The sequence below is a fragment of the Embiotoca jacksoni genome, unplaced genomic scaffold, assembly GCF_022577435.1.
Source record: "Embiotoca jacksoni isolate LCO1_2020_lvr unplaced genomic scaffold, fEmbJac1.0.p SCAF_26, whole genome shotgun sequence".
In the NCBI taxonomy this organism is placed as follows: Eukaryota; Metazoa; Chordata; class Actinopteri; family Embiotocidae; genus Embiotoca; species Embiotoca jacksoni.
Window position 1 is genome coordinate 1,431,452 of NW_027185377.1, and position 25,538 is coordinate 1,456,989.

At 46.2% G+C, this 25,538-nt stretch overlaps 3 protein-coding genes across 6 annotated transcripts in view; 2 read left to right on the forward strand and 1 right to left on the reverse strand.

Moving 5' to 3' along the window:
* Nucleotides 1–20,172, forward strand: part of btbd17a (BTB (POZ) domain containing 17a) — a 30,046-nt gene extending 9,874 nt beyond the window's left edge. The window contains exons 3-7 of one of the 4 annotated variants that reach the window (XM_069159964.1): nt 13,122–14,515; nt 14,889–14,954; nt 15,928–16,323; nt 17,318–17,609; nt 18,432–20,172. In XM_069159964.1, coding sequence (XP_069016065.1) covers nt 16,056–16,323; nt 17,318–17,609; nt 18,432–19,506 — 1,635 coding nt within the window. In that variant the 5' untranslated portion in view covers nt 13,122–14,515; nt 14,889–14,954; nt 15,928–16,055 and the 3' untranslated portion in view covers nt 19,507–20,172. Of the gene's footprint in view, nt 1–10,969; nt 14,516–14,888; nt 14,955–15,927; nt 16,324–17,317; nt 17,610–18,431 lie in introns of those variants that run through there. The other 3 variants (XM_069159963.1, XM_069159965.1, XM_069159966.1) reach the window with 3 other exon arrangements.
* On the reverse strand, nt 1,695–10,872 carry gpr142 (G protein-coupled receptor 142). Its single transcript, XM_069159970.1, has 3 exons — nt 10,654–10,872; nt 4,737–4,891; nt 1,695–4,098 (listed from the first exon to the last, which is right to left on the reverse strand). The coding sequence occupies exons 2-3, from the start codon at nt 4,873–4,875 to the stop codon at nt 3,146–3,148; spliced, it is 1,092 nt and encodes a 363-aa protein (XP_069016071.1). The 5' UTR covers nt 4,876–4,891; nt 10,654–10,872; the 3' UTR covers nt 1,695–3,145.
* A 1,041-nt stretch (nt 20,173–21,213) lies between the features above and the next one.
* Nucleotides 21,214–25,538, forward strand: part of map2k6 (mitogen-activated protein kinase kinase 6) — a 20,741-nt gene continuing 16,416 nt past the window's right edge. The window contains exon 1 of the mRNA XM_069159971.1: nt 21,214–21,560. Coding sequence (XP_069016072.1) covers nt 21,470–21,560 — 91 coding nt within the window. The 5' untranslated portion in view covers nt 21,214–21,469. The remainder of the gene's footprint in view (nt 21,561–25,538) is intronic.

Below are 25,538 nucleotides of genomic sequence, written 5' to 3' on the forward strand. Positions count from 1 at the left end.
TGAACTTCCGTCTGATCGGCGCTTTGTGTTGCGACACCTGCAGGAAGGGCTGACATCACCGGGTGTTTGAACAGGCACAAAGGACAGGTGTCAGGCAGGCGGGGGGGCGTGTTACCACTGGAGTTTACCTGTCCTCACCCCCCCACCCTCACCCCTCCCCCCTCCAGCACCACCATCAGCTCTGTTCTCTTAAATCAAACTCTGACATCTCAGCGGCCTTTGACTGTTTGTTCGTTTATCTGTCCGGTGGAAGGTCCCCCCCCCCACCCCCACCACCACCCCTGTTATTGTCAGGCAACAGGGGGCGTCTTCAAAGAACCGCATCTGTGTGCAAAGTCTGAGAACTCGGCGTGGAGCCGGTTGACATGGTGACGCACGGCGGGAGAACGAGCGCCGCGTCTCCGACTGTTACCGTAAACACGGCGAGGACCGCGGAGGGACGAGGGCGGGCAGGTGGCTTCCATTACAAACTTCAAACCCCAATGGGTGGGGGGGGGGGGGGTGGAGAGGAAGATGAGTACATGTATACAGCATGCTTCACTTGGCGGGCTGCAGCTTTATTCTACAAAGAGAAAATTAAAGTCTGAAGAAGTTAGAAAGCTTTGAACTTCGATTAGAGGCTTTTCTTTTTATTTAAATATTAAAACTGCGTTTATTTGTTTTGTGGAACAAACAGTTGTGACATGTCGGGCAAAAAGCCTCTTAGGGGAGGCTGTAGCTCAGACGGTAGAGTTGGTTGAACACTAATCAGAAGGTTGGTGGTTCAATCCCCAGCTCCTCCTGTCCACATGCCTAAGTGTCCTTGAGCAAGACACTGAACCCTAAGTTGCTCCCGATGGTGAACCATCAGTGTGTGAATGTTCTCCTGATGGCAGCACGTTGCATGGTGATCTGTCTCATTAGTGGGTGAATGGGAAAACATGTTAAAGCGCTTTGAGACCAAAAGGTGATAAAACTATACAAGTACAGACCATTTACTCCCAGGTTTAGATTACTTACTTAGGTTTTATATCTTTTTGCTCTTTTCATAGACTGTATATAAAAATAAATGTAGTCTCCTGGTTTTAGAGTGCATTACCCCTGAGGGCCACCTGGGGCTTCAAAAAACCTCTGTCTCCAATAGCCATTCAAAAAGCATCAACTTCTCTCCTCAAAGTCGTTAAATGTTTTCCACATGTCATTATGGTGTCATTAGCTAAGGTGTAGGTGGGCGGGGCCTAGTGTCCTTGCACTCTCTGTCAGATCCGCCCCCCCCTCGTCCAAATATGGTCATTTCCGACTCCAAAATACCAAGATGGCGACGGCTGAAATGACAGACTGAAGGCTTCAAAACGAACGGGTGACGTCACCGTTCGGCCTCTTTAGACGCTAAATGTTCCACTTTCTTTACCAGCTAGTCGCTAACTTTGACCGTTAACGCTTTCTCCTCGTAATCACATTGAAATACAACTAAATATTGTTTTTCAAGTTGCGTTCAGAGTTGTTTTGTTTCCTTTAAAGAGCCGTATTTATGAACCTCGTCAGAGTCAGCAGGAGGAGGTTGGGGTGGATGGAGGACGCATCGGTGTACATCTTTTAATGTCCACCTGAAAACCTCCTTCAGTCAGTAACTCGACGACCGTAAACCCAAAAACAACTCAAGACTCTACGGAAAAGAGAGACTTTGGAGCGTCTCAGAAATGAAGCACAACAAATGCTACATCCATTTTATTGACAGCAGCACCAGGCGGCCTCCTCAGAGAACGTTTGATTCGTCTTTATAGTGGTTTAATTTTCACCGACAGTTTTCTTGACGACAATTTTTTTAATATTTTTTTTTGTGCAAATATTCTTCTTAAAGTTTTTAATTTGTGACTCCACATAACCAGAAAAACACTCATGTTGTTTTGGAGCATCAAATCAAAGCAGAGCACGACGCTATCAGATACAAATATAAAATGTACAAATGCAACAACTGACATCATCCACGGTGATAAAATTGGCACTTTATAAAAGTGTTGGACAGTTTCGGCCCAATTTCTTGCCCCAATTACGTCGACGCTGCTTTTCTAGAAGATCTGACCTGAACACACAAGCGCTGCATGGAGACGGACTTTTCCCGAGGATGTCGCTCGTTCAGATGTCGACTCGTTCAGATGTCGACATAAAAGTATTTAAATCGTACGTATAAATTAGCAGCTTGTACGTTTTTTTTAAGTGCAGATGCAACTGATGCAGTTAATCCTCCATCAGATTTCACTGATTTGGTTCAAATGGAAATGTACCAACTGAAGGCAGTGTGCGTGCATGCATGAGAGTGTGTGTGTGTGTGTGTGTGTGTGTGTGTGTGTGTGTGTGTGAGTGTGTGTGTGTGTGTGTGTGTGTGTGTGAGTGTGTGTGTGTGTGTGTGTGTGAGTGTGTGTGAGTGTGTGTGTGTGTGTGTGTGTGTGTGTGTGTGTGTGTGTGTGTGTACAGACCATCAGGTCTAATCTGCGGTGTGTTTAGCCGAGCGGAGGTCAGCGATGCGGCAGAGAGAGCGAGGAGCTGTTTGAAGAGTCTCTCCTCTCCCGCCGCTTCCACCGGCCGGCTTTCACTCGAGGCTTCGTCCAGGTCACGTTTCATGAAAAATGAACAGCGGCCTCAGCAGCTGTGGGTTTTTGTGTGCCTGTGAGCACGCTGCAGAGAGCGAGCGCCGCCTCTTTGCTCGATCGGCTTTGCTCAGCAGAGCGGATTGTCTTTCAGCATCTTTACACAACTGCAGAAAAAAAAAAAGAAGCTCCCAACTCTTCCTCTTCCACCGTAAATATGAAACCGCTCGACAGCAGAGATGAATTCGTGACTCTGTTTTTCCTTCGCCGTCCTCAACATCTAAACGACTGAAAACAAACTGTAAATCTTTCCTTTTTTCTCTCGGAACAATATCAAAAGTATTTTGTCACATTACGTCCCGTCGATGGAAAAAAAACAAAAAACACCGACTTTTATTTTGTTAAATTCTTCTCAAGAAAAATACGTCTGCTGTCATCTGCTCTGATTTACACGGACAAACAACACCAGGTCACATATTATTAGCCAGAAAACACAACTCATGCCCCCCCGCGTCCCCCGAGGTCAGCGGTGCTCCGGGACCGTGGGACGATGGGTGTTTGGGATTAAGAGGACGGGGTCACGAGGGCTTTCGGGCCCTGCGAGGTGACATGGGGGTGGAGTCCCGCTGCGAGCGCTTGTGGTTCCCGCTGTAGAGGGAGGAGATGGAGGCGTTGTTGGGGGCCTGCTGCTGGGGAAGGGTGCGGCGGGGGTGCAGCGGCCCCCCCCTCAGCAGCACCACGTCCCGCACGGCGCCGCGGAACGGCTTGCTGACGAAGCAGTACAGGAAGAAGTTGACGGCCGTGTTGAGCATGGCCAGCATGTTGGACAGGTCGTAGGCCAGGTGGACGCGCCAGTCCCGGTGCACCGAGGACACGTACAGGTGGTAGATGACCACCGCTGTCCTCGGCGCCCACAGCACCGAGAACACGGAGGTGATGGCCAGCAGCATGGCCGTGGTCTTCCCGAGGCGTCGCGGCGGCGCCGCCTTCGACCCGCGCTCCTCCTGACACGGCCGCCGCCTCGCCCTCAGCGTGTGGATGATCAGCGAGTTCAGCACCAAGAAGATGCTGCACGGCAGGAAGTAGATGATGGTCACGTGCGTCCATATGAGGACGGCGTCCAGCGCCGTGGGCGGGTGGCTGTTCCTCCACATGTCCGACCACCAGAAGAACGGCACGCCTGACACCAGCGACAGCGCCAGGACCGCCGCGATGATCCGGCGGGCGCGCGCCGGGTAGCTGATCTGCCGGTGGAGCAACGGGTGGCACAGCGCCACGTAGCGGTCCACGGTGAGCGGCACGGTGGCCCAGATGGACGCGTGGTTGGCGGCGAACTCGGCGGCGCTGACGGAGTGCAGCAGGAGACTCGGCACGTCGCGGTGGAAAACCGCCGTCTCCAGCAGGAAGCCGACGAAGATGATGAAGAGCTGCGAGAGGATGTCGGAGCCCGTCACCGCCAGCAGGTAGTAGTACAGAGCTTTCTTGGTGCGGCACGCCAGTCGGGACAAAGCCACCGCCGTCAGGATGTTTACTGACGGACACAGAGAGGCAGAAATCACATTATATGAGCATTTTGTGGCGTTAAACATCAGCGACGCAAGAATATCTTTGAGGACAGACCGTAAACCTGTCGAAGCATTTATTCAGACGTGAAAAGAAAAGTTGGTGATTTTATCCGTCTCCCCGCAAAACATCCGTCTGTCCTCTGCCGTGTTTTATTTCTTGTTTCCACTGCAGCTATTTGGACGACAGTCTGAGACCCCTTCAAGCGTTCAGCTGTAGCCCTGAGATTTGTTTCCCTGTGGGGACCCCGAGGTGACCCGGGGGTCATCTGAATGCCGTGGGGATGCTTGTTTTGAACACCATTGTGTCTAAATCCCTGCTGGATCAATACCGGGAGAACAAAGCCGGTCCGTCGGGTTTTTAGTCTCGACTCTCTGGGTTGGCGAGGTGTTAAATTCGACGCTGCAGTGACGGATGAATCCTCGTGAACTCAAACAGACTGATTATCGGATGATTCGATTATCATAACCTGTGGAAGAGCCGTCGGTGCGCGGTCACGTGCCAGCAGTGAATTATCTCACCGGTCCATTGCAGCACCAGTAATGTGCCTCTGACTCACTCCTCTATTGATTTGGTAGTCGGCCGTGTTGGTTCGGGGCAGCGTACCTGGGACGCCCACGCAGAGCAGGATGCTGTAGTAGATGACGGGGATGAAGCCCAGCACACATTTGGACTTCTGCACTTCCTCGGGTTTCAGGCCCAGCTCCTGTTGGCCGGACGCTGTCACATTGGACCAGCCGATCATGACCTCAGCGCTTCCCCTGGAGAGTGAAGACGAAAGAAGTCAGGAGCAGGAAACCGTTTCTGCTTAAAAATTATCTCTTTTTTTTTTGGCATCAGGTGGATTTCCACACCGACGCCTCTGAAACACGCATTTGTGTCGACAACCGTGAACGTTACCGCTCACGCTTGCCTCTGTACTCTGCGTGTAACTGTAGGACTCCACTAGAGGGCGCACCAGTTGGAACATCTGGATTCACTTAATTGAAACAGCAAACTACTTTTCTGACTCTGAGATCGCAGAGGAACAAAACGCCATCGGCTCCATCAACCATTTTCCACCGTGCACGGGCGTAACGCTCTCCAACTTATTTCCATTTATTTAAGCAGCACCTGCACCTCGTTGTCTTTTCTTTTCTTTTTTCTTTTTTTTAATTTCCCCACAGAACTTTTCAACGGCTGCAGTCGTCACTGCTAAAGCAAAGAAAAGTGATAATTTTGTTAGACTGTAGACTCAAGGCGTGAATCTGCTGACATTTAATATTTTTATTCTTAACAAATCACAGGAAAATACTAAAATCAGCAAAGAACTGATGTTACTACCAATTGTTTTTATGTGAATCACAGCCTGAGATATTTTATTGCTCTGTGTCAGTTTGCTTCATTGTCCACTGTACCATTAAAAACACATCAGTGAGCCACACTGACTCCTTACTTTACTACCATCGACACACACACACACACATACACACACACACACACACACACACACACACACATATGGCATCCAGCTGCCCCAAATACTCACTCGAGCAGCAAACGTAGATTAATCCGCTGCTGAAAATAGTCCCCCAATTTCCTCCTGTTTGAGTAACATTTGCTAAAAACCTGCTGTTATTATGATCCGAGCACCGATGGGGTGAAAGCCTTGTTGTTATCCAAGCGATTATGATTCTCCGTAAACAACTGCATTTTTGGAGGCTTCATCACATTCAAAACTTCCTGAAAGTTGGTACACACGTCTCTCCCAACGAAAAATTTCGTATTCTAGTGGAGTCGTGAGTGGGCATAGCCAAATGGCTCGCTAGCGCCCCCTAAACAGATGCCCCGGCCGCTCCATTTACCTACATGCACGAAATTCGGTGGACACGTGTTTTACACCTAGACGTACAAAAAAGTTCCAACGCACCATTAACTCAACTCAACGGGAAGTCCGCCATTTTGAATTTAGTCGTCATTTTTGGCGATTCGCACATGTTGTACTTTAACAAACTCCTTCAGATTTTGTCAGACCAACTTGAAATTTAGTCTGTGTACTCTTAACATGTTTGGGATTAAAAGTTATCATAAGAATTAGTTTTCGTTGATCGGTGTGCCCGTAGCATGTCGTCCAAAAAGTGACACAAAAATTAGTTTTAGGTCACTTTTTGCTGTATTATGACTTTTCTTTTCATAATTTGGATGATTTTTTTTTTTTAAGTCATAACAAAGGGAGGAGTTGAATCCCCAACCTTCTTACTGAGAGGCAACACTGCTAACCACTGCGCCATCAATCTTCCCAGGAGATACTATGCATTGTGACAAATCTTTGGCTCACTGCAACCTATAACTCCACCGTCCACAAATATTCATTGAAATGTGACCAAAATTGCAGCAGACATTCTTTGGATAGAAGATATACGTGTTTTCAAGGGGGTCTGCAGTGATATTAAATATCTTCCTGTAATGTGTAGTGGATGCAAAACTTTTTCAATTTCTCCAAACGTTTCAACTTCACTAAAATCACCATCAACAGGTGGAATCTGAACCATTAATAATAACCTTGGTGAAGTAGAAAGTTTTACCTGTTGAGTTAACCAGACTGTTGGTTAACCCTAACTCTAAGGCTCTGACTGAACTCCGTGAAACACTTTCTCCTGCCGCATATAGCTCTCGGGCGCCAAAGATAGTCCAGTGGTCTATGACACTGACCCCCAGCTGGAAACAATATCATGAGGACACAGGTTCAAGCCCCCCTCAGGTATCACAGAGGGCAAATCCCTCCAAAGGTCAGCCACTCATGTTTTGTACATGCAGTCATACTAATACCAAACCAACAATAATACAAAAAAAAAAAGAGACTTTTTTTTAAATTGTGCAGTTGGATCCCCACCGTGCAGCGTGCGAGGGCTCGCATATCACTGCAGTTTTAATTGAAAATATGTTTTCGTGAAATGTTTTTGTTTCAAGATTTACAGCTTCAGTTGGACCCAACGTTGCCGGGGCTGAGAGCCACAGACAGTCGGTGTGTCAGACAGTGTTGAAAGACACAGTAATGCATTCATTCTGGTTCATTTACATGCGATTTAAACCTGCCATCTGTAACACTGAAATGGATTTAAGTTAAGATTAATGCTGGAGTTTGGCAGATTCGGTCTTTAAAGGCTTAAAATTATGGTGTTTTGTGCTCAAAGTAAATATATTTTAATTTAACTGGAGGAGAAGTCAAGTCTCTGAGACGAGTCAAGTTCTTTTCAGTGTTTTTCTAGCAGGGCTGATGACCAAAAACTATTCTCATCTGTGTGTAATGAGCTGATCATTTTTTTCAGTTCAACTTTTAGTCTCTAAAACAGCATAAACAGTGAAAAATCAACTTTACAATTTCCTTGATCTGAATCCGATGTCATCAAATGTCTTCTTTTCTTTTTTTTTTTTTAAATCAAAAATTAAAGGCAGTATAAGCAGTAAATTCTTACATTGTTTCACTAAAACATTACAAAAATAGTTGCTGATTGTTTTAACTGTTGCAGAGCGGCTTTATAAATCAGTTTAAAGCAGCTCTTTAAAGGAGGTTTCATTTACATAAACAAAGTAGAAGATAAATTAAATAATATAAATAATAACTTGGTTCATGTAGCTGCTGTCAGGAGGAAAATCAGAATCATATCAGAGACACAGGGCAGGCTGATGTACGATAGTGTCAGTTTATCATCTGATATGATGAGGAATCACCGTTTTGCAGACGATGTGCCGTTTTACGTGTCGGCCGTCTCACAGACAAACCATAGAAACAAAAAGCGTGTAAATCCGCTGAGTTTGGACTCAGTCAATTAAACTGCAGGTCGACAACAACAGATGGGCCGACAGCGACGACCCCCCCACCCCCCCACCCTCCACCGGTCATTATCCCACCCCCCTCCATCCCCCAATCCAGCCTTTTCACCTGGGTGCCGTCCATCCTGTTTTTCTCCGTCCAAACTTACTCCGCTCATCCGTGAAGCCATATTTGGACTCCGTTATCTCTTGCGCTTTCGGCCACAAACCATTTTGTCGACGCTCAACGCGACACAAACATCATGATGGAGCCACATCAGCCCATTCAGCCCAATCGCTGCCATTGTAAAGGCTGTTTATGTGCCAAAAAACCCAGCACATTTTATGAGCCGTAGCAGGAATGTGATCATAAAATCGGGGGCGAATCAAATAGCTTAGTGCTCGTTTGATTTAATTCGCCTCAGCAGGAAAGCCCGGATTGAAAAGCAATCATTGGGATCAATGCTGTGATTCAGTGTGTAGGAAGAGGACAGGCCGCCTGCCTTGTCCCTTCAGATGGACTTTATTTATCCTGAGGGACAATCACAACAAGTCCGTCAGCGCGAACGACCCACTGGGACGTTTCCTGACTTATATAACTCAAAGCCTCCCGGGAACTTTTAATTCCAGTGATAAATGTTTGAGAGCTTTCCAAGAACAGAAAGGTTCCTTCGGCTCTTATCTCGTTATCTGTGTATCTAAAAGCTACGAGATGATTTGCCAGAGTGGTCAGATGATGTTTAACCCTCCTGTTGTCCTCGGGTCAAAATGACGCGCAGCTGTGTTCAACCAAGTTCTATTTTATTTCTATATTTTTATATTTTTTGGGATCATTGGTCATCATTCTTTAAAGAAACCCTCACAGCCTCCTTGTCACCAATGATCCCAAAAAATATGAAAATAAAATAGAACTTGGTTGAAAACCACGGCAGGTATTTCGGCCGGTGCTTCGTCGTCAATCTCTTGATTTCTTCTGTTGTTCCGTCTTGTTGTGTCGAAGCACAAAACCAAATAAAACTTCTTTGGAAACACCTGCTGATCACCATTTATATTTCAGTTATGTGACCAACAGAAGAGCTACAAGATGGATCTTCCAAGACCAAGAATAAACCACATCCTTGGACTTCGGAAGAAACGTGAGCTCTTGAGTTTTTATGAAGTTTTTTCCTTATTGTTGTCTTTAGATGGTTTTGTGTATCGAGGAGGAACCTTCTCGTATTTCACTCCTTGTTCTGGAGCAGCGTAGGATGTCCTATTCAGGACTGAAACCTTCACCCCTGCAGAGTTTGACCTCTGGGCCTCCTACATACAATAATATCCAACATGAAGAGGTGTAAACTTCTTGTATGATCGATGCCAATTATAATCTTCAAATTGACGAATACTGCAAAACAAAAATGTATTTAATTTAGTTCGAAAAAGAAAAACATTTTTGGCTTTTTTGCTCAAAAAACACTTAAATTATCACAATTATCATTAAATCGAACCTTGTTTTTGACACTATTCATAATTTTTTTCTATAATAGCCATTTACAGTCTCCAGATTCTCTAATTAATTCTCCTAATCGTAGATTTGTTTTGTTCGTGTCGGATCCCTGTTGTGGATTAAAACATATTATCCATATTAATACTGACGAGGTGGACGTAACTCCCACATCCAGCAGCAGTTTAAGAGGATCTCAGGATTACACCTGCTTTATTTCTTAAAACCTCACCTGACATCATCACTGCAGCAGCGTTTCTGTGTTAAATCATGTTTTGATATTCACAGTTGAAGTGGAGCTTCAGAGCTGGTGAGATTACACAGAAAACAAGGAGAACCTGCGAGAGTCAAGACACCCGATCCGTCCTCCCCACGCTCGGTGAGAAAGATGATCGCTATGAATGAGAAGAGCGGAGCGCGCTGAGCTCTCCGGCCGAGGGCACGTCTTAAATCCTGGAGGGTCCGGCGTCCACACACACACACACACACACACACACACACAAACACACACACACACACAAAACTCAGAGCAGATCGGAGGCCTGTCTCTGAGGAACCTTTCCCAGGGTTGAGGTGCAGCTGGAGGCTACAGGATGCGGCTCTGCGGGGGTTTCGGTGCCCAGGAAGCTGAACTGTATCTGTACTCCACTTAATTATTCATGGAGAGACGCTGCACCTGAAACAACAGCGGCGGGAGATAAAGGGTGCTGCTGCCCCGGATAGCTGCACAGCAAACCGCTTCGACCGGAGGCGTCGCACGCCGCTCGGTGTTCACGAGGCTTTCGGCAAAAGGATTACTGTAAAATAATAATAATCAGCTGCTGACAGGCCAAAGTGGAAAGAAGCGTTCCTCGTCGTGCAGAACGCGAGCGGCGCCGCCGCTCGGTGCTCGTCACCCGAAGACCAAAAAAATTGAAGCAGTTTAAAGAGACTGAATCCAGAAGAGCGTTCTGGCAGCAGGAACTCCGGCAGCCTGCTATGATGACAAATGTCTGTTTCTTAGAAGACTTAGCGGACGGAAAAACCAGAAAAACACTCGAGGGCCAACGCAAAGTCAATTATGGAGCAACCGGAGGAGAGACGATCCAGACCTGCTGCCCTGGAAGTACTTTTATAGAGAAAAACTGCACGACAGCATCTGAACTCTGAGCACAAGAAACCGGCTCTTCATCCTTCAGTCACTCCGGCGTGAACAATAAACGGAGAGTTTTCTTTGGCTTTGTTTGCCCTTGTATGGTCAAGTCTTACCTTCACATCCAGTGTTTGTTTTCCTCAGCGAGCCTCCACCTGCGTTACAGCCGGTCCTCGGTGCCGTCGTTCCCCCCCAGAGGCTCCCAGAGAGAGTCCCCGCCGGACCGCCGCTGAGGACACGAGGACGAGAGGACGGAGGACAGTCCAGGCATCACTGCATCGACCGAGCGAAAGGGACCGGGGAGAGAAAAATGAGGCAGAGGCGAGGGAGGAGGAGGGGGGAGGGAGGCAGAGAGGGAGGGGGGAGGGAGGGGGGAGGCAGGGAGGGGGGGGGGGGAGGGAGGGGGGGGGACTGATCTGTGAAGGAGGGAGGAAAGAGATGAGAAGAAACGGAGAGAGAGAGAGAGGGAGGGAAAAAAATGAAAAGCATCTAATGAGGGTTTAAGTGTGAAGTGTGCTCACGCTGGAAAAGTGACAACGTAAATACACTCTGATTCCAGACTGTGTACCAAACAGCTGTAATCACCATTATGCAACCCTGCTGAGAGGGTGGAGGTTTTACACATTAATAATCAGGTGGAAAACTTTTATTTTTTTCTTATGAAAACATCAGCTGCGTTATTATTAATAAACGATGATGGACGACGTTAGCCTGGTATTACCAGCCGCCGAGCCGCTGCAGGAGGATCTGGGTCGGGCTCCGCTGGTTTCCAGGCTCAGCTTCCTTCGTGGGTGTCGAGCTCGGCTTGGTTATGAAAGTGTTGCAGCCTTTAAGCAAACAGGAACCGTACGTTTTGTAACGTAACTCACTGAGCTGTAAACAAAGGAGATCCTCGACCAATGAGAGCAGACCAACGTCCATGTTGGGAGAAGAACATTAGAGACTTCTTATTCTGGCTCCATCCATCATCCATCCATCATCCATCCATCCATCCATCATCCCTCCATCCATCCATCATCCATCCATCCATCATCCATCCATCCATCCATCATCCCTCCATCCATCCATCATCCCTCCATCCATCCATCATCCCTCCATCCATCCATCATCCCTCCATCCATCCATCATCCCTTCATCCATCCATCATCCCTCCATCCCTCCATCATCCCTTCATCCATCCATCATCCCTCCATCCATCCATCATCCCTCCATCCATCCATCATCCCTCCATCCATCAATCCATCGATCCGAAAAGTGTCTGAAGGACAATTAATGACATAATTATTTTCCGATAGAAAACTAATAAAAACCATAATGACTGATGGAAAAACAATTGATTTTGTATCTTGTGAGAGAAGTTGATGCTTTTGAATGTGAGTCTATGGAACCAACCCTGAAATAATCCTGAGACGTGGCGGCCGTTAAACAATCAAAACAGGATCTGATGCACAAAACACCATCAAGAGAAAAAATGAAGACAGACGGAGAAAATTAGATTTTATTAAAATTAGCATAAGCATTAGACATAAGTTGTTTATCATGGATCTGGGATGCTGTTGGTCTGTGAGGACGTCTGATTCATTACAGGAACGGAGGATAACGACACCCAGCAGCAGATTTCTAATTTCATGTTTGTATTCTTCCCAGCAGATGAAACGTAACACAATTATGAGCGCGGGAGTCGTGCTGTCGTTCGGTACGAGACAAATGTGTCTTTAATTCAACTAAACCCTGGAGGAAGCCCGTCATCACGGATTGTTGACGACGGCGAAGCTTCCAAAGCAAACGATGCGTTAAACGAGCGGATCGGAAGAACTAATTCATCTGAAGTCTGTTGACACACACGACTTGTTATCAGTCGGACTGGAGGCCGATAATGCAGAGGAAGTAAATTTCTGCTTTACGATCCTGCTGATGTGCGTCGCCGAGGTCGGCACACAGACGTTCTCCTTTTATGGGCGGAAACCCAGTTCGAGAACCAGAGCTGATCGGAGACACGACGGGACCTTTATAGCATCAGCAATAGTGTATTCATGATAAAGCACGAAAGGCTGCGAATTTATTTCCCCAAGTCTTCTTAACATGACTGGAGTTTGAATTTTATGAGCTAAAAATCTTTATTTTGAGGATTTATAGGTCAAGCTGATGTTAGCAAGAGTTAGCATATCAGTGGCTGAACGTTTTATTTTATGGGGTTTGATAAATTAAGCAAAACTCAAATTACCAATTTTTTTTCCTGTTGTATAGAATTTTAACATAATTTACTAAATTACGAACCAAAAAAAATATAATAAAATAAAATAGGATATTATACAGAGGACAAAAAAGTAACATAACTAGTCCTTCTAAAAGCTAATGTGCTAAAAGGCTAACTAGCCTAGCTGAGTAGCTTCTTACTCCATAAATAATAATCAGTTATTTATGAAATTTACTGTATTTTTCAGCATTTTGTCATTTTGTCAATAATAATCCCAGAAAGCTTGAAATACAGTCGCCTCGTACAATTCATGCAGCCAACTTGACGCCTGCAGAGTCTGTTGACACCTCCGATTTACAGCTCATCTTTATTTGCATACGTCTGCAGCTGGAAAACAAACGCAGCATGTCGGAGGGGACCAAAAGATGGCGGCGGAGCTGGCGGTGAGACGAACGGACGCCGAGGGGCCGAGCTGGACTCGCCAGGTCACCTCAGTAACCTCGGTTCTCTGAGGAGCTCGGACACCAGCAGCTCCACACAAACACCGGACGCCATCTTGTCTCTCAGACACATTGTGACTTCATGTTTTCTCTGTTTGTCAGAACAAACCTGCAGAAAATCTGGAGCTGCAACTCATACATCACTTTTTTTTAATATATATATATATTTTTTTTTTCTACATACATTATTTAATGAGATAATTGGTGTATTTATCTCGCAGGGCTGCAGCGGTAAGCAGTAACTCCATCTCCCGCCACCACTAATATGACTTTTCCGTGTTATTTGTTCAAGTCATACCGAAGCCGTGACTCCTCTTTGGCTCCGACGCTCCATTTATTTATTCCAGACCCGCATTTTGACATTTTGCAGCAAAGCAAACAAGCACGTCATCATTAAAGTACATCATGTGATTACAGCAGATTAAAACACATCCATGTGGACATCGGGGTCGAGCACTTCACAGATAATGGGCTGAAAACAGCGGCTCGTGGGCCAAATTTGGACTTCTTGTAAAAACATATGACCCCGAGTAACACTTCGTGACTCATGCTGCTCCCCCTCATGTACAGTTAGAGATGTAAATACGAGGCTGATAAACATGACGTTTATTTCTGCCGATGCTCCGACGCCAGAAAAAAACAAACCTTTATGACCTCAAGAAAACAAAAGTTACCAAAAGTTTATTCTTTTGGTCATTAAATTAAAAATCTTTTTTTTAAATTGTACCTGTTACCTTGCTTTTTATTGGACGACCACTGCGTTTACCTTTAAAGTGTCAAAGCTCTTTAACATTTGTGTTATTTAAGATTTTTTTTCTTGTTTACTTGTAAATGTAGCTGTTACTTTAACCCCTCAGTGCAGCGCCCCCTAGATGTGGACGCCAGCGTCTACAGTTTGTTCCCATGTGAATCACATGAACTGTTTAACCATTTTGGCTGCATTATATAAATGCAGCTCTCACAATTATAAACTTATTATTATCTACATTTTATAAGCTACAAACATATTAAATTTGAATTTTCTAATTGCTGCAGGTTTTTGGTTATTAATAAAAATGTCTTCCACTTAAACATTTCTGAACATTTTTCTTTCACTAGGAAAACATCATTTACAATTTCACCCTGATTAAATGTTAAAATGATATTTAATCCAACAATAAATGATTGACTATGATGACTATGACTTCACCATTGTTGTCCCCGGTGTCTCCACAGATTCTCGGTGACCTGCAGCTCTGCCTGATCCTGAGTTCAGGAGCTGCCCTCTAGTGGACACGACATGTAAGTACAGTTGATAGTTTGCAGACGGTTGGTGAACAGTTTGGCTTCGACTGAAGCTTTTCTGACTCCAGCAGGTTGTAGTGTCGTGGAAGTAAAGTACATTTACATCACACAAGCACTTTTTTTTTGTTTCACTCACGTATTTTCTTTTCACTTTCTACTTTTGAAGAACTTTATTTGTGGAAAGAAATGTTTGCTGAAGTTTTAAATCCTGTGAGAACAAGAAAAGGACATTTCATTCACCTCTGTTTTATTTGAAGAGAAACAGAAGTTAAAGAGAGATATCATAAAACTTGCCACTAAACTCTGCCTGAGGAGACACCAATGAGGGTAAAGAGGAATTAAATGGTTGCTGCTGGGATTGTTGTTACAGAAAGGTGGAAAAGAGTCACACCGGGAGAGAGGAACTCATCCTCCGGGGTCGACAACAAGGTCAAAGGTAAACAGCCTCAGATATCAGCTGCAGACTCGTTCTGCTGACTTTTAAAAGGAAGTGAACGGGAGTTTCATGAAAACCGTTTATTGATCGTGTAACTTACTCGCCGTCCCAATGAAGCGTGCTGCAGCCTGCAGCTGTGGATGAACCGCTGGTGCCCCGCTGTCACGCACACGTCCTCAACCTGAGAACACATTGACACACATAACGGCAGCGTGAAGAGCTGGCCGACATCCGCCACCACAGGGAGCCACATAAACCCGCCATAAAGACGATTACACTGTTAAAACAGCAGCTTTTATTCTGACATTCTATTAATTAATTAGAAACTCAAATTACCAGAATTTGATGTAAAACAGTGAATCTGGATGACTTTAAATGTGGGAAAAACATTTTTTTTCATCTTATTCACTGTAAAATATCATCATAAGTTCTATTAAATAACTTCTTTTATCTTTTGGTCGGCCCGTCGGAGTAGCCGAGCGAAGATATAATTGCAGTAAAGAAAACTACAGAGCAGAGTGAGGCCAGCTTAGCATGCTTTGTCCTTCCCAGCATGCATTGCTATGAGGTTAAAAACCTTCCAGAAAAAAAACCTGAAACTTTTTTTTTGTTTTTCTCATAAGCAAAAAGTTACATGATGGAAGTTACTCAGTCCTGCTGCCAGTTTTTCCCCTGGTGGTCACTCGCGGTTTTGCAGTGAAAAAAAAAAATCCCCATTGACTTCCATTATAAAAGAAGCAAATGAAACTTCACACGTTTTGGTTTCTATTCTTTATGATATTGTTTCTAATCTTTGGAAGTTTATCAAGACCAAATAATTTTATGTTTGACTTCTAAGTTTCGTCTGTTTAATAGTAAAAATAACTTTTGATTGGTGTTTAGTTTGAGTGAGAAACTGTTTTACTGATTTATAAACAGAAGCTAAAGTTAAGGAATGAAGTTAAATTGTTCACTTTGATGCATTGAATTTCAGACCTTTATCATCTTTTTCTCGGTTCTCACCTGCGGTTCCATCAAATAACTCTTCTGTCCGAGGCCCCTCACCGGATCAATACCGCGCTGATACCCAAGGATAGGAAAGTTGGGATCAAAGCGGTAGTCATGGAAACAACCCCGGCCTGTTTCCACCCACCCACCGATCGATGGCGGCGTTTGGTGTCGGTGGGCCGGATGTGTGAAAGCAGAACCCCCTCTGACCCACATTCAGTCCCGCAGACCCCCGTCGTGGTGGTCGTGGTGGTGGTCCGGCAGGAAGCGGGAGTCCAGAGGCAGCGAGGACGGGCAGCCGAGAGGATGGCGAAGCAGGTCGTTCACGTTGGGATGCTGTTTGCGGTCATCTGCCTGCAGCTGTTTGCGGCCGGCGCTGCAGGTAAGTTCACCTGCAGGCGAGAACACGAGAACACATCGCAAAGATTGTTTTAAAACCTGTTAGTGCATTTAAAGGGCTGTTTCACCCAAATAGCAAAAACTTTTGATTGATTGATACTTTCTGCTGAACAAGAAATGATTTACGAAAGTGATTAACGCAGGAAGGACGGTCAGAAGACACGGAAGGATTTTGCCCTTTTTCTTGGCTGAAAGGATTGTAGTCTGACTTTCTTTAGAGACCAGCAGGTGTTTTATGATTAAATTGATCCTTTTCTTAAGCTACCGGGCATCATAAAGGAGACATTAATCATCATTATGTCCATTTAATCGATAGTTTTGTTAAGTTTGTGGCATCGAGTGCTGAATTGCTGTTTCATTTAGGAAATTAATATGAAGATATTATGGTTTTAAACAATGCAGGTTGCTTCTTAGTTCAGATATGAGTCCAAAACAAGTCTAAATAATGATTTCAGGAAGTTTAGTTTTTTAAGTAAAGCGTAAATATTTCACCCAAATAATTCATGTAAAATAGTTAAAGCTTCATTTTACATGTAAAAGCTGCAGACGGTTTTCAGTCTGTAAACATGTCCAAACGTTTGTGTTTCCTGAAGGAGTCAGACTCTTTGTTTTGGTATAATGTGTTGAACTGTGATTTAAAGGGAACTTCGATGAGTTCACTTCACCAGGAAGTGTCAAACTTTAATCGAGAGCCATAAAGAGGATTCATATGAATCAAAGCTCACAGTTACAGGGACAGCATGCTGGGGGGTGGAGGAGGAGGAGGAGGAGGGGGGAGGGGGGGGCTCATATGAGACGAAGCTTTAATTAAATGTGACCCACAATCCCTCATTATCCAGAGAGCGCGTGCAGCCGGGCGGATCGATGGCCTGGATTCAGACGATGCTGCCCCACATCTGCCCTCAGAAGAAAAAAAAATCACCAGCAACATCACTTTTTATTGGTTGAATTATTTGTTTATTTATTTGCGGACCCAGGCATGCTGAAGGTGGAGGGTGCTGAGAACGGAGGCGGAGGCGGCGACACCATCAGCCACTCCCTGATCCTGCTGCAGCGGCTGGAGGCGCTGCTCCTGCAGGGGAACGGCAGCGACGTGGCGCTGCGGGTGGAGACGCCGAGCGCCGACGAGGTGAAGGTGCTGCAGGTGCACGGCCTGGTGCTCGCCCTGCAGAGCGCCGTGTTCCAGGAGATGCTGCTGAGCCGCAACGGCAGCACGCTGGTGCTGAAGGAGAGCGCCGACTGCGCCGCCGTGTTCGACAAGTTCATCAGGTGAGAGCGGATCGGATCCCGGAACCAGCAGAGATGAGTTCTGACCCTCGGCCCGGTTCTGTTGGGTCAGCGCGCCCTCTAGAGGGATCAGCTGTGCAACTGCAGCTCCACATCACCAGACGATCAATGAGATCAACATGAGAGTAACTGACAGACTGCCGGGCGTCTCCATAGCAACAATAATCAATAACTGAATTCATTTTTATCTCAGACGTTAATGAGGTTCATCAAAACCTGAAAAACACCTGATTTTACCTGGACTGATGAAGCGACTCCTCACAAATTGAAAGATGTTTTTATTAAAAGTTCAAGATGTTATTAAAGATAAAAAGTTTAATCTAGAAACTAAAAGCCAAACATCCTGTTTACAGTCGCAGGTTTTTGTCTCACAATGCTGCAGAAATGAGTTCTCGAAGTTGTTTCTGGGTGTTGATGTGGAGTCCATCGAGTCTGTTAAGATGACATCATCAGTTTAGTTCTTCAAAGACAAAGTGAGGAAATGAAATGGTCGCCTGTCGTCTTCATCCGGGTTGAAATTCATTTCCATTTTATTAAGTGTTTAAAGACCCGATCGTCTCGAAAACTTACGTCATGAAGAGAGACGAAAAAAACCCAAATGAAATTGTCGAAGTTTTCACGTCAACATTTAAGACGTATCGATTGATTGACGACGTCAGCTCCAGGCCTCGTTTTGATCCGCTCCCGTTTGCCCTGTTAAAGTTACACATTCATTCAAACTGCCTTCCTGTCGCTGTTTCCCCCGGTGGACTCGTCTGTGCGGCTGAATGTTGATGATGAAGTCGTGCTCTGCTCTCTGTGCAGGTATCTGTACTGTGGCGAGATCTCCCTGCGTCTGGAGCAGGCCACGCCCCTCCACAGGCTGGCCACCCGGTACCAGGTTCTGGGCCTGCGGCAGGGCATCACCCAGTACATGACCCAGAACCTGGCCCGGGAGTCTCCGTCGGGCCACGTGGCGGGTTGGTATGAGTACGCCCTGCAGGCGGGGGACGCCACGCTGCGGGACAGCTGCCTGCAGTACCTGTCCTGGAACCTGTCGTCGGTTCTGCGGAGCGGCGAGTGGGTCGGTATCAGCGGCCGGCTGCTCATGTCGTTGCTGCAGCGCTCCGACCTGGTGCTGCAGAGCGAGATGGAGCTGTTCGCCGCGCTGGAGGCCTGGATCCTCCAGAACCAGCCGGACGGGCTGACGGCGGAGAACGCTCTGAGGGCCGTGCGCTACGCCATGATGCCCCCTCGGGAGCTGTTCCGCCTGCAGACCCAGTCCTCGGTGCTGGCCCGGTACCAGGAGTCGGTGCGCGACCTGCTCTACATGTCCTACCAGTTCCACTCGGCCTCGCCGATGCAGATGGCCAAATTCTTCGACGTGAACTGCAGCCTGTTCATGCCCCGGAACTACCTGTCGCCGTTGTGGGGGTCCGCCTGGATCATCACCAACCCGACCCGGGACGACCGCAGCACCAGCTTCCAGACGCAGCTCGGGCCGAGCGGCCACGACGCCAGCAGGCGGGTGACGTGGAACGCCCTGTTCTCGCCGCGCTGGCTGCCGCTCAGCATGAGGTCCATGTACACGGAGACGGGCGCCATGCAGCCCACGCGCGTGGAAGGCGGGCGGCCGCGCATCATCATCACGCCCGCCACGTCCAGCGCCGACTTCGCCGGGGTGAACTTCCAGAAGACGGTGCTGGTGATGGCGCAGCAGCAGGGGAAGCTGGTGGTGAAGCACGTCTACAACTTCCACCAGAGCACCGAGGAGAACGGCGACTTCCTGGCCGAGGCCGACCTGTACCGCCGGACCTCGGACTACCTCATCGACAGCTCCCTGGTCCTCCACGTCGTGGTGAAGCCGCTCTACCAGACCCTCATCACCACCAAGAACTGACCCTCGATCATATCCGATGTTTCGTCTGTTTTCATCGGGCAACTAAACAACCAGAGAAAATCACACTGACGTCTCCTACGGTTTGTTGCTCCTCTGGGTTTCTCTTACTGTCCTTCTATATTACATCCAGATTCATCCGCCACAGAAAATAGTCCCCAACAAACGCACCATTTCCTCCTCCAACAAAAATAAAACAATATATTTGTGAGCTTTTTTTTAAAGAGTCACTTTGCTGGTTTTGGTCCTTTTTAATGGGATTTATTGACAGTAAATCACCAGCCTGATCTTTTATTCTGTTAAACTCTTAAATATTGGTGCTATTATTGAACCCCGTTTACATCCATCGCCCGGCGAGCGTCGATCCGAAGGTTCGCTGGTTGAAATGTGTCTCATTCTGCTTCACTCTGAAACTGATTTCTGATCAATAAATCATCCGATCGATGCTCACTGGGCCCCAAATGTTCATCCTGCTGAACTTTTTACATTTTTATTTTACTTCATTATTTATTTAAAGAAATGCATTTATACACCTTCATACCACAGTAGATGTTTCAGTGTTTCATCAGTTAGTTTGTATGTTATTAGATTCACTGCTGTGTTAATCAAAGCTACCTGACAATAAAGATTTTTACTGAAGTTTCAAAACTAAAGTCCTGATTGTTGTGATTATTTTTAGGGTAAAAATAATTTTTCTTTGGTCAATTTTTTTTGTTTTTGTTTTTATTAATTTTATTATATTTTTCAGAGGTAGAAAAACAATTAATAATAAGAGATGTGTTTATGACCAAAAAAAAAATCTAAGTTTGTCTCAGAAGGGTTCAACGTTCGACACCGTCTGACCTCAGAGCTTCAATTCAGGTAAAAAAAAAAATTTAATGTGGAAAAAAAAAGACAAATATTTTTGTTGTCATTAAAATCTATAAAATTGTTTATTATTGGCAGGAAATTGTATTTTAAAGTAAACAAACCTCATGAAAAACCATGATTTTCTTGTATAAATATGGTTATAATAATAATAATAATAATAATAATAATAATATTAATGGATCATTCCAGTTTATTTCAGCATGTTATATTTCCCTTTAATGTGTCTAAATGTTTTAAAAAATATATATTTTACTTGTCAATTTTACTTTGTTTGTTTACTTTATTGTATTTACTTGTAAAATATTCAAAAATAATTAATAAAAAGTGTTTTTTTGTCTTTATTTATCCAGACAGAACATAAAAATGTTGAATGTTCAACGTTCGACCCCATCTGACCTCAGAGCTTCAATTCAGGTAACAAAAAACTGTTTGGTGAAGAAAAAAAGGGTTAAAAAAAATATTTGTTCTTATTAAGACATGAAAATACTGTAATATTGTCAGGAAAATGCACTTTAGACTGAACAAACCTCGTGAAAAACAGCTTTTGTAGTATAAATAGGATTATTATAATAGTTGTAAGCATAATTATAAGTTTTTAAAGGATAATTCCGGTTTATTTCAGCCTGTTGTTTCCCTTTCAGGTCTGCGGTTCAGACTAAATGTCCACCTCCGTGTTCTGTTGTAGAAAAAAAAAGTGCATCGGTGCAAAAAAAAAAAGAAAAAAGAAAAAGAGCTCGACTCCAAACCAGCTCTGAGGCGTGAACTCTTGTGTCGCCGCCCGGACTCCACTTCCCACAATCCTCCGCGCTCCAAGCAGGAAGAACGTTCTCTCGCAGGGGCTCGCACTGATCCAAGTTAGGAGCTTTCAGCTGCCAGCCTTGGCCCATCATGTAAGTGCTGCGGAGAATTCTTTGCAGCGCAATTGCAGAATCCCGCGTTTTGCCGACGCCTGCGGGGGCCGTGCATCCGTACCGGCGCTCCGTGCACCGACACGCGCGCTTCGGACGCAAAAAGGCTCCAAGTGCATGAAGATCGAGGCTCGTATTCTGCATCTTTTTGTTGCAAAGCAAGCCGCTGAGGCTCCAGCGCGAGGGCGATGGAGGGAGGGAGTGAGAAAGAAGGCAAAGTCTTTTGTGCTTCCCCTCCCCCTCATCAAAGCAAAGGGGAAATGTCTCAGCCAAAGGGAGGTAAGAACATGAACCCGATCCGTGCAAAAAAAACTACCGACATGCAATCACGGCTGCACGAGCTGCAACATGCACCGCTGCAGCTCGAGCGCGGCCAGTGCATTTTAAAGTTACATGGCTTCGAAGGGGTCAGTTGCATTTCCTGTTTTAAGATCTTCCCCTTTGCACAGTTCCTGGTAAGACGATGCTCTTGTGTACTCACTCATATTGACGCTATTAGCGGCGCGCGGGCAGGGGGATGTCGGGCGCCTTTAACAGTCACGAGACAGACAAGGACACTGCAACTCTTTATAATAAACTCTGCACGAGTTGATGCACATTGGCCCGTGCACATTGCTCAAGGTAAAATCTTGAAAGCCGTGTCGCGTGCAGGGCTACAAATGTTGCACGGTTTGGTGCAAGAGGAGGGGGTGGTGGTGGATTGGAGGGGTCGAGGGGGGGGGCATGACAACCTGCAGCTGTCAGCGGTCACGGTTGACTGTTTATTGGACGCAGATTTGTTACTGCTTATGGGAGAGAAAAGGAAAAAAAAAATCTAATAATAGAATTAGTTGTGAGCTTTTCAGGTGGTGGTGCGTTCAGGGACCGCAGCTTTTCTCTGGGATTTTTTTTTTTTTTAAAGTCCGGCAGCTGCTGCTGTTTCTGTGCAGGCAGCTGGATCCGTGTCAGACCCTCTGGGTGTCCACTGATGGTGCAGCGTGCCTGTCACACTTTGACCCCCAACTTGTATAACCCCGCAGCAACAGGAGCGCGAGCTGTGGAGGAGAACGTCCTGCAGCTCCTCAGATCATCAAGTAAACGCAGCTTGCAGGGAAAAATACAAAAAGCAACCAAAAAAAACAGCTGCAGTGAAAGCAGCTCGGCTTTGTTTTCCCTCACCTGTTTTCCAAGAAGTCCAAAGTGAAGCTGGTTCATTGCACAACACACACACACACTCACACACACACACACACACACACACACACACACACACACACACACACACACTCACACACACACACACACACACACACACACACTCACACACACACACACACACACACTGGGAGGTGAGCAGGTAGCAGAGGGAGCCTGATGGTCAGAGCCTGTTGCTGTGGAGCAGTCAGGTGTCCTGGGATCAGTACGTTTTTATCTGCTTCGGTTTAGGACGTCTCTTCAGAGCAGAAGTCGATTAGTCGATTAATCGATTGGTTGAAATCTTTGTTTTGAGTTTTTGGTTGAGAACAAAATGGAGCTCAAATTGAATTGAAGAAGTTCAAACGTTTGTGTAAGAAATGAGTTTAAATTCACTCCACCTCCAACCGTAAAACTTCATATTCTCTAATTAATAATAATGACTTTTATTTTGATATTAAAGGACATTTTAATTCTGATGATTGTAGTTGTGTAGAAGTATGTTTTTGGGGGCGTGTCTGTTTGATTGACAGGCCTGTGGTGCAGTCATGTGTCCGTTATCTGTGGGCGGGGTTTAGTGTCCACTCACGCATCCCCAGCTCGGCCAAAACACCGAACTCGAAGCTTCTCAACTGACGTAGTTAGCATCGTCACGGACAAATACGTCGTACAGTCTGATGACGTCACAAACGGGAGCTTACGAATAGATATTTCAGCGACTTTTACTGTGACAGTCCGACTAAATGCAAACAAATCCAGGCGCTCAGAGGGAACAGCACCACCTACCTGTAGCTGCTGCTCATTACAGGTGTTGCTCTCCTCGCTGCTTTCATTTCTCTCCAGTCGTAGATTCACTTTAAAACAGACCGGATTCAAATCGCAGCAGCGAGTTCACAGAACGACAGGATGTAATTTAGTCTGTAATTATTACCGGGGAGGGGGTGAGAAATTACTCACATATGGGCTCCGGGCCGCATTAAAATCACTCACTGCTGAGAGTTAAGTCAAATTAAAATCGCTGCTCGACCCCTGGAGAAATAACTCCGGTTCGAATGTGGGTTAAAGACGAGCAGCTGAGCAGTGAAATTAAACCGTCCTTCTACTCTCACATCATTTTGAGGTTGATCTGACTGATCTGATTGGAAACCATGACGATACTACGTCCCTTCAGGTCTGTCAATCAAACAGACACGCCCCCAAAAACAGGTCTTCTTGAATCTTCTTTTCTAATGAATGAGGGATTATTTTCAGATGGACCTCCAGAAAACTAATAAGAAGGAGTGACTTTAGCTAACAACACCGAGATAACTGATGGACACATTTTATTCACTTTGGATTTGATGAGAGAAGTTGAATGGGAGTCTATGGAGCCGGAGGCTTTTTGGAGCCGACCTCTAGTGGCACTCGCTGGTATTGCAGCTGAAGACACTTCTGGATCAGAACCATTTTACAGACCTGAAGCTACGAACTCTTTTATATTTATCTTCTACATCCAGACATCATTTTTATTCCAGGTTTGTAATAAATCATCCAAACACGTCCGCTCTGTGAATCACCTGCAGCCGTCTGGGTTTGAAACGACACCGTAATCCAATTATTCTCCAACATTTGGATGCCGATGTCGGAGAGTGGTTGTGGTTGCACCGCCGGCTGTTTTTCTCCGGCTAGGATTTTTTAAAAACCTGATAATTGTATGAGAGCAGTCTGAAGGTGAAATTACCCAGCAGTCAGCAGGTTTTACACGGGTTTTATTTTCGTGTGGAATTAAAACCATCAGCAGCTCCAATTAGCAGAAACAGAAGAACGAGGAGAAATCTAAACGGTAAACCGTTCAAAAACCAGAATATTAAAGATGATCACCGTAAACCATTGATGTCTTTATTTAGTGTGTAAAAGTCCAACAATAGTTTCTCGTGTGGATCGACGTCGTCACGGTTACGTCTGAAAGACCGGGAAGCGGCGATGGAAGTTTTAAGTTTGGCTCGTTCGTGAATTCCAGGCGTTCTCGTCACCTGACAGGAAATCAGCCGAGCTGCAGGTGAAGAACACGTTCAGAGCTTCTGAACACGGTCCAGGTCCTTCTGAAGACGCCGTGCGGCCGTCACGTCATTTGCAGCCGGAGTGTGTGCAGTGAGGATGGAGGCGTGGTGTTTAGCTCCGCCCCTCTGACCCGCCGAGGTCAGACGAACCGTCAATCAACGACTCGGATCTTTAGCGGCTGGAATTTGCATCTGAAGCGGTTTCGTGCGCGACGAGTCGTAGTTTGACGCCTTCATCCGCAAAACGAAGCAGATGAACCCTCGACGTATTCGGGCCTTCGTGTCCGAGTCGAATCCGAAGCCGTCGCGGTCTCTGGAATTCGTCCCGATATCCGAAGTGGCGCTCCGAGGCGACCCCGAAGACGACACCCCGACGCCATCGCTTCACATCCTTCAAAGCCGACAGCGCAGGAAGTGAAGCTGACAGCTGGTAACCTAAAGGAGCTGCCATCTTTGGAAGTGTAGAGTATCTCACAAACTGCCAAGGGGTGAGGGGGGGTGGGGGGGTAGAGGGGGGAGGGTGAACAGCCAAGGGCTTGTGGCTGGAGTTATTTTCAAATCCCTTGCTGCTACCAGCCCCCCCCCCCCCCCCCCCCCCCCTCCCGGTGTTGCTGTCTCTTCCTGTCCTTCCTTGTGTCTGTCCTCCCTCTGTGATTGATCTGTCTTCCTCTGGAATTCCATTGAGGAACATTTGGGATTGTTGGAATTCCAGCATGTGTGGGTTAGAGGACCCCCCCCCCCCTCCACTCCCCCCCCTCCCCTCCCCCCCTCCACCCCTGTCATCCGGGCTCATTATCCGACGCCTGGTTTTTCTGTGACACGTGTACGTGACGAGGTGCATGGCGTGCTCAGATCGGGCGTGGCGGTGTTACCTCCCTCAGCTGTTCTCTCTCTCTCTCTCTCTCTTCTTGAAGGAGAGATAATTGCACAGCGGCGGGCCGGTTTCTCTGGGAACAAGGAGTGTCCCGGCACAGATTACCCATCTCCCCGCGGCCTCCCTCTTTTTGGCATCTCACCGCATACTTGAGCTCATGTGCTGCAAATC

Coding starts and splice junctions, on each gene's coding strand:
- gpr142 (XM_069159970.1), bottom strand. CDS start 4,875: ATGATCGGCTGGTCCAATGTGACAGCGTCCGGCCAACAGGAGCTGGGC. Junction 4,099..4,736: donor GCTCTGCGTGGGCGTCCCAG/GTACGCTGCCCC, acceptor TGTGTCCGTCAG/TAAACATCCTGACGGCGGTG.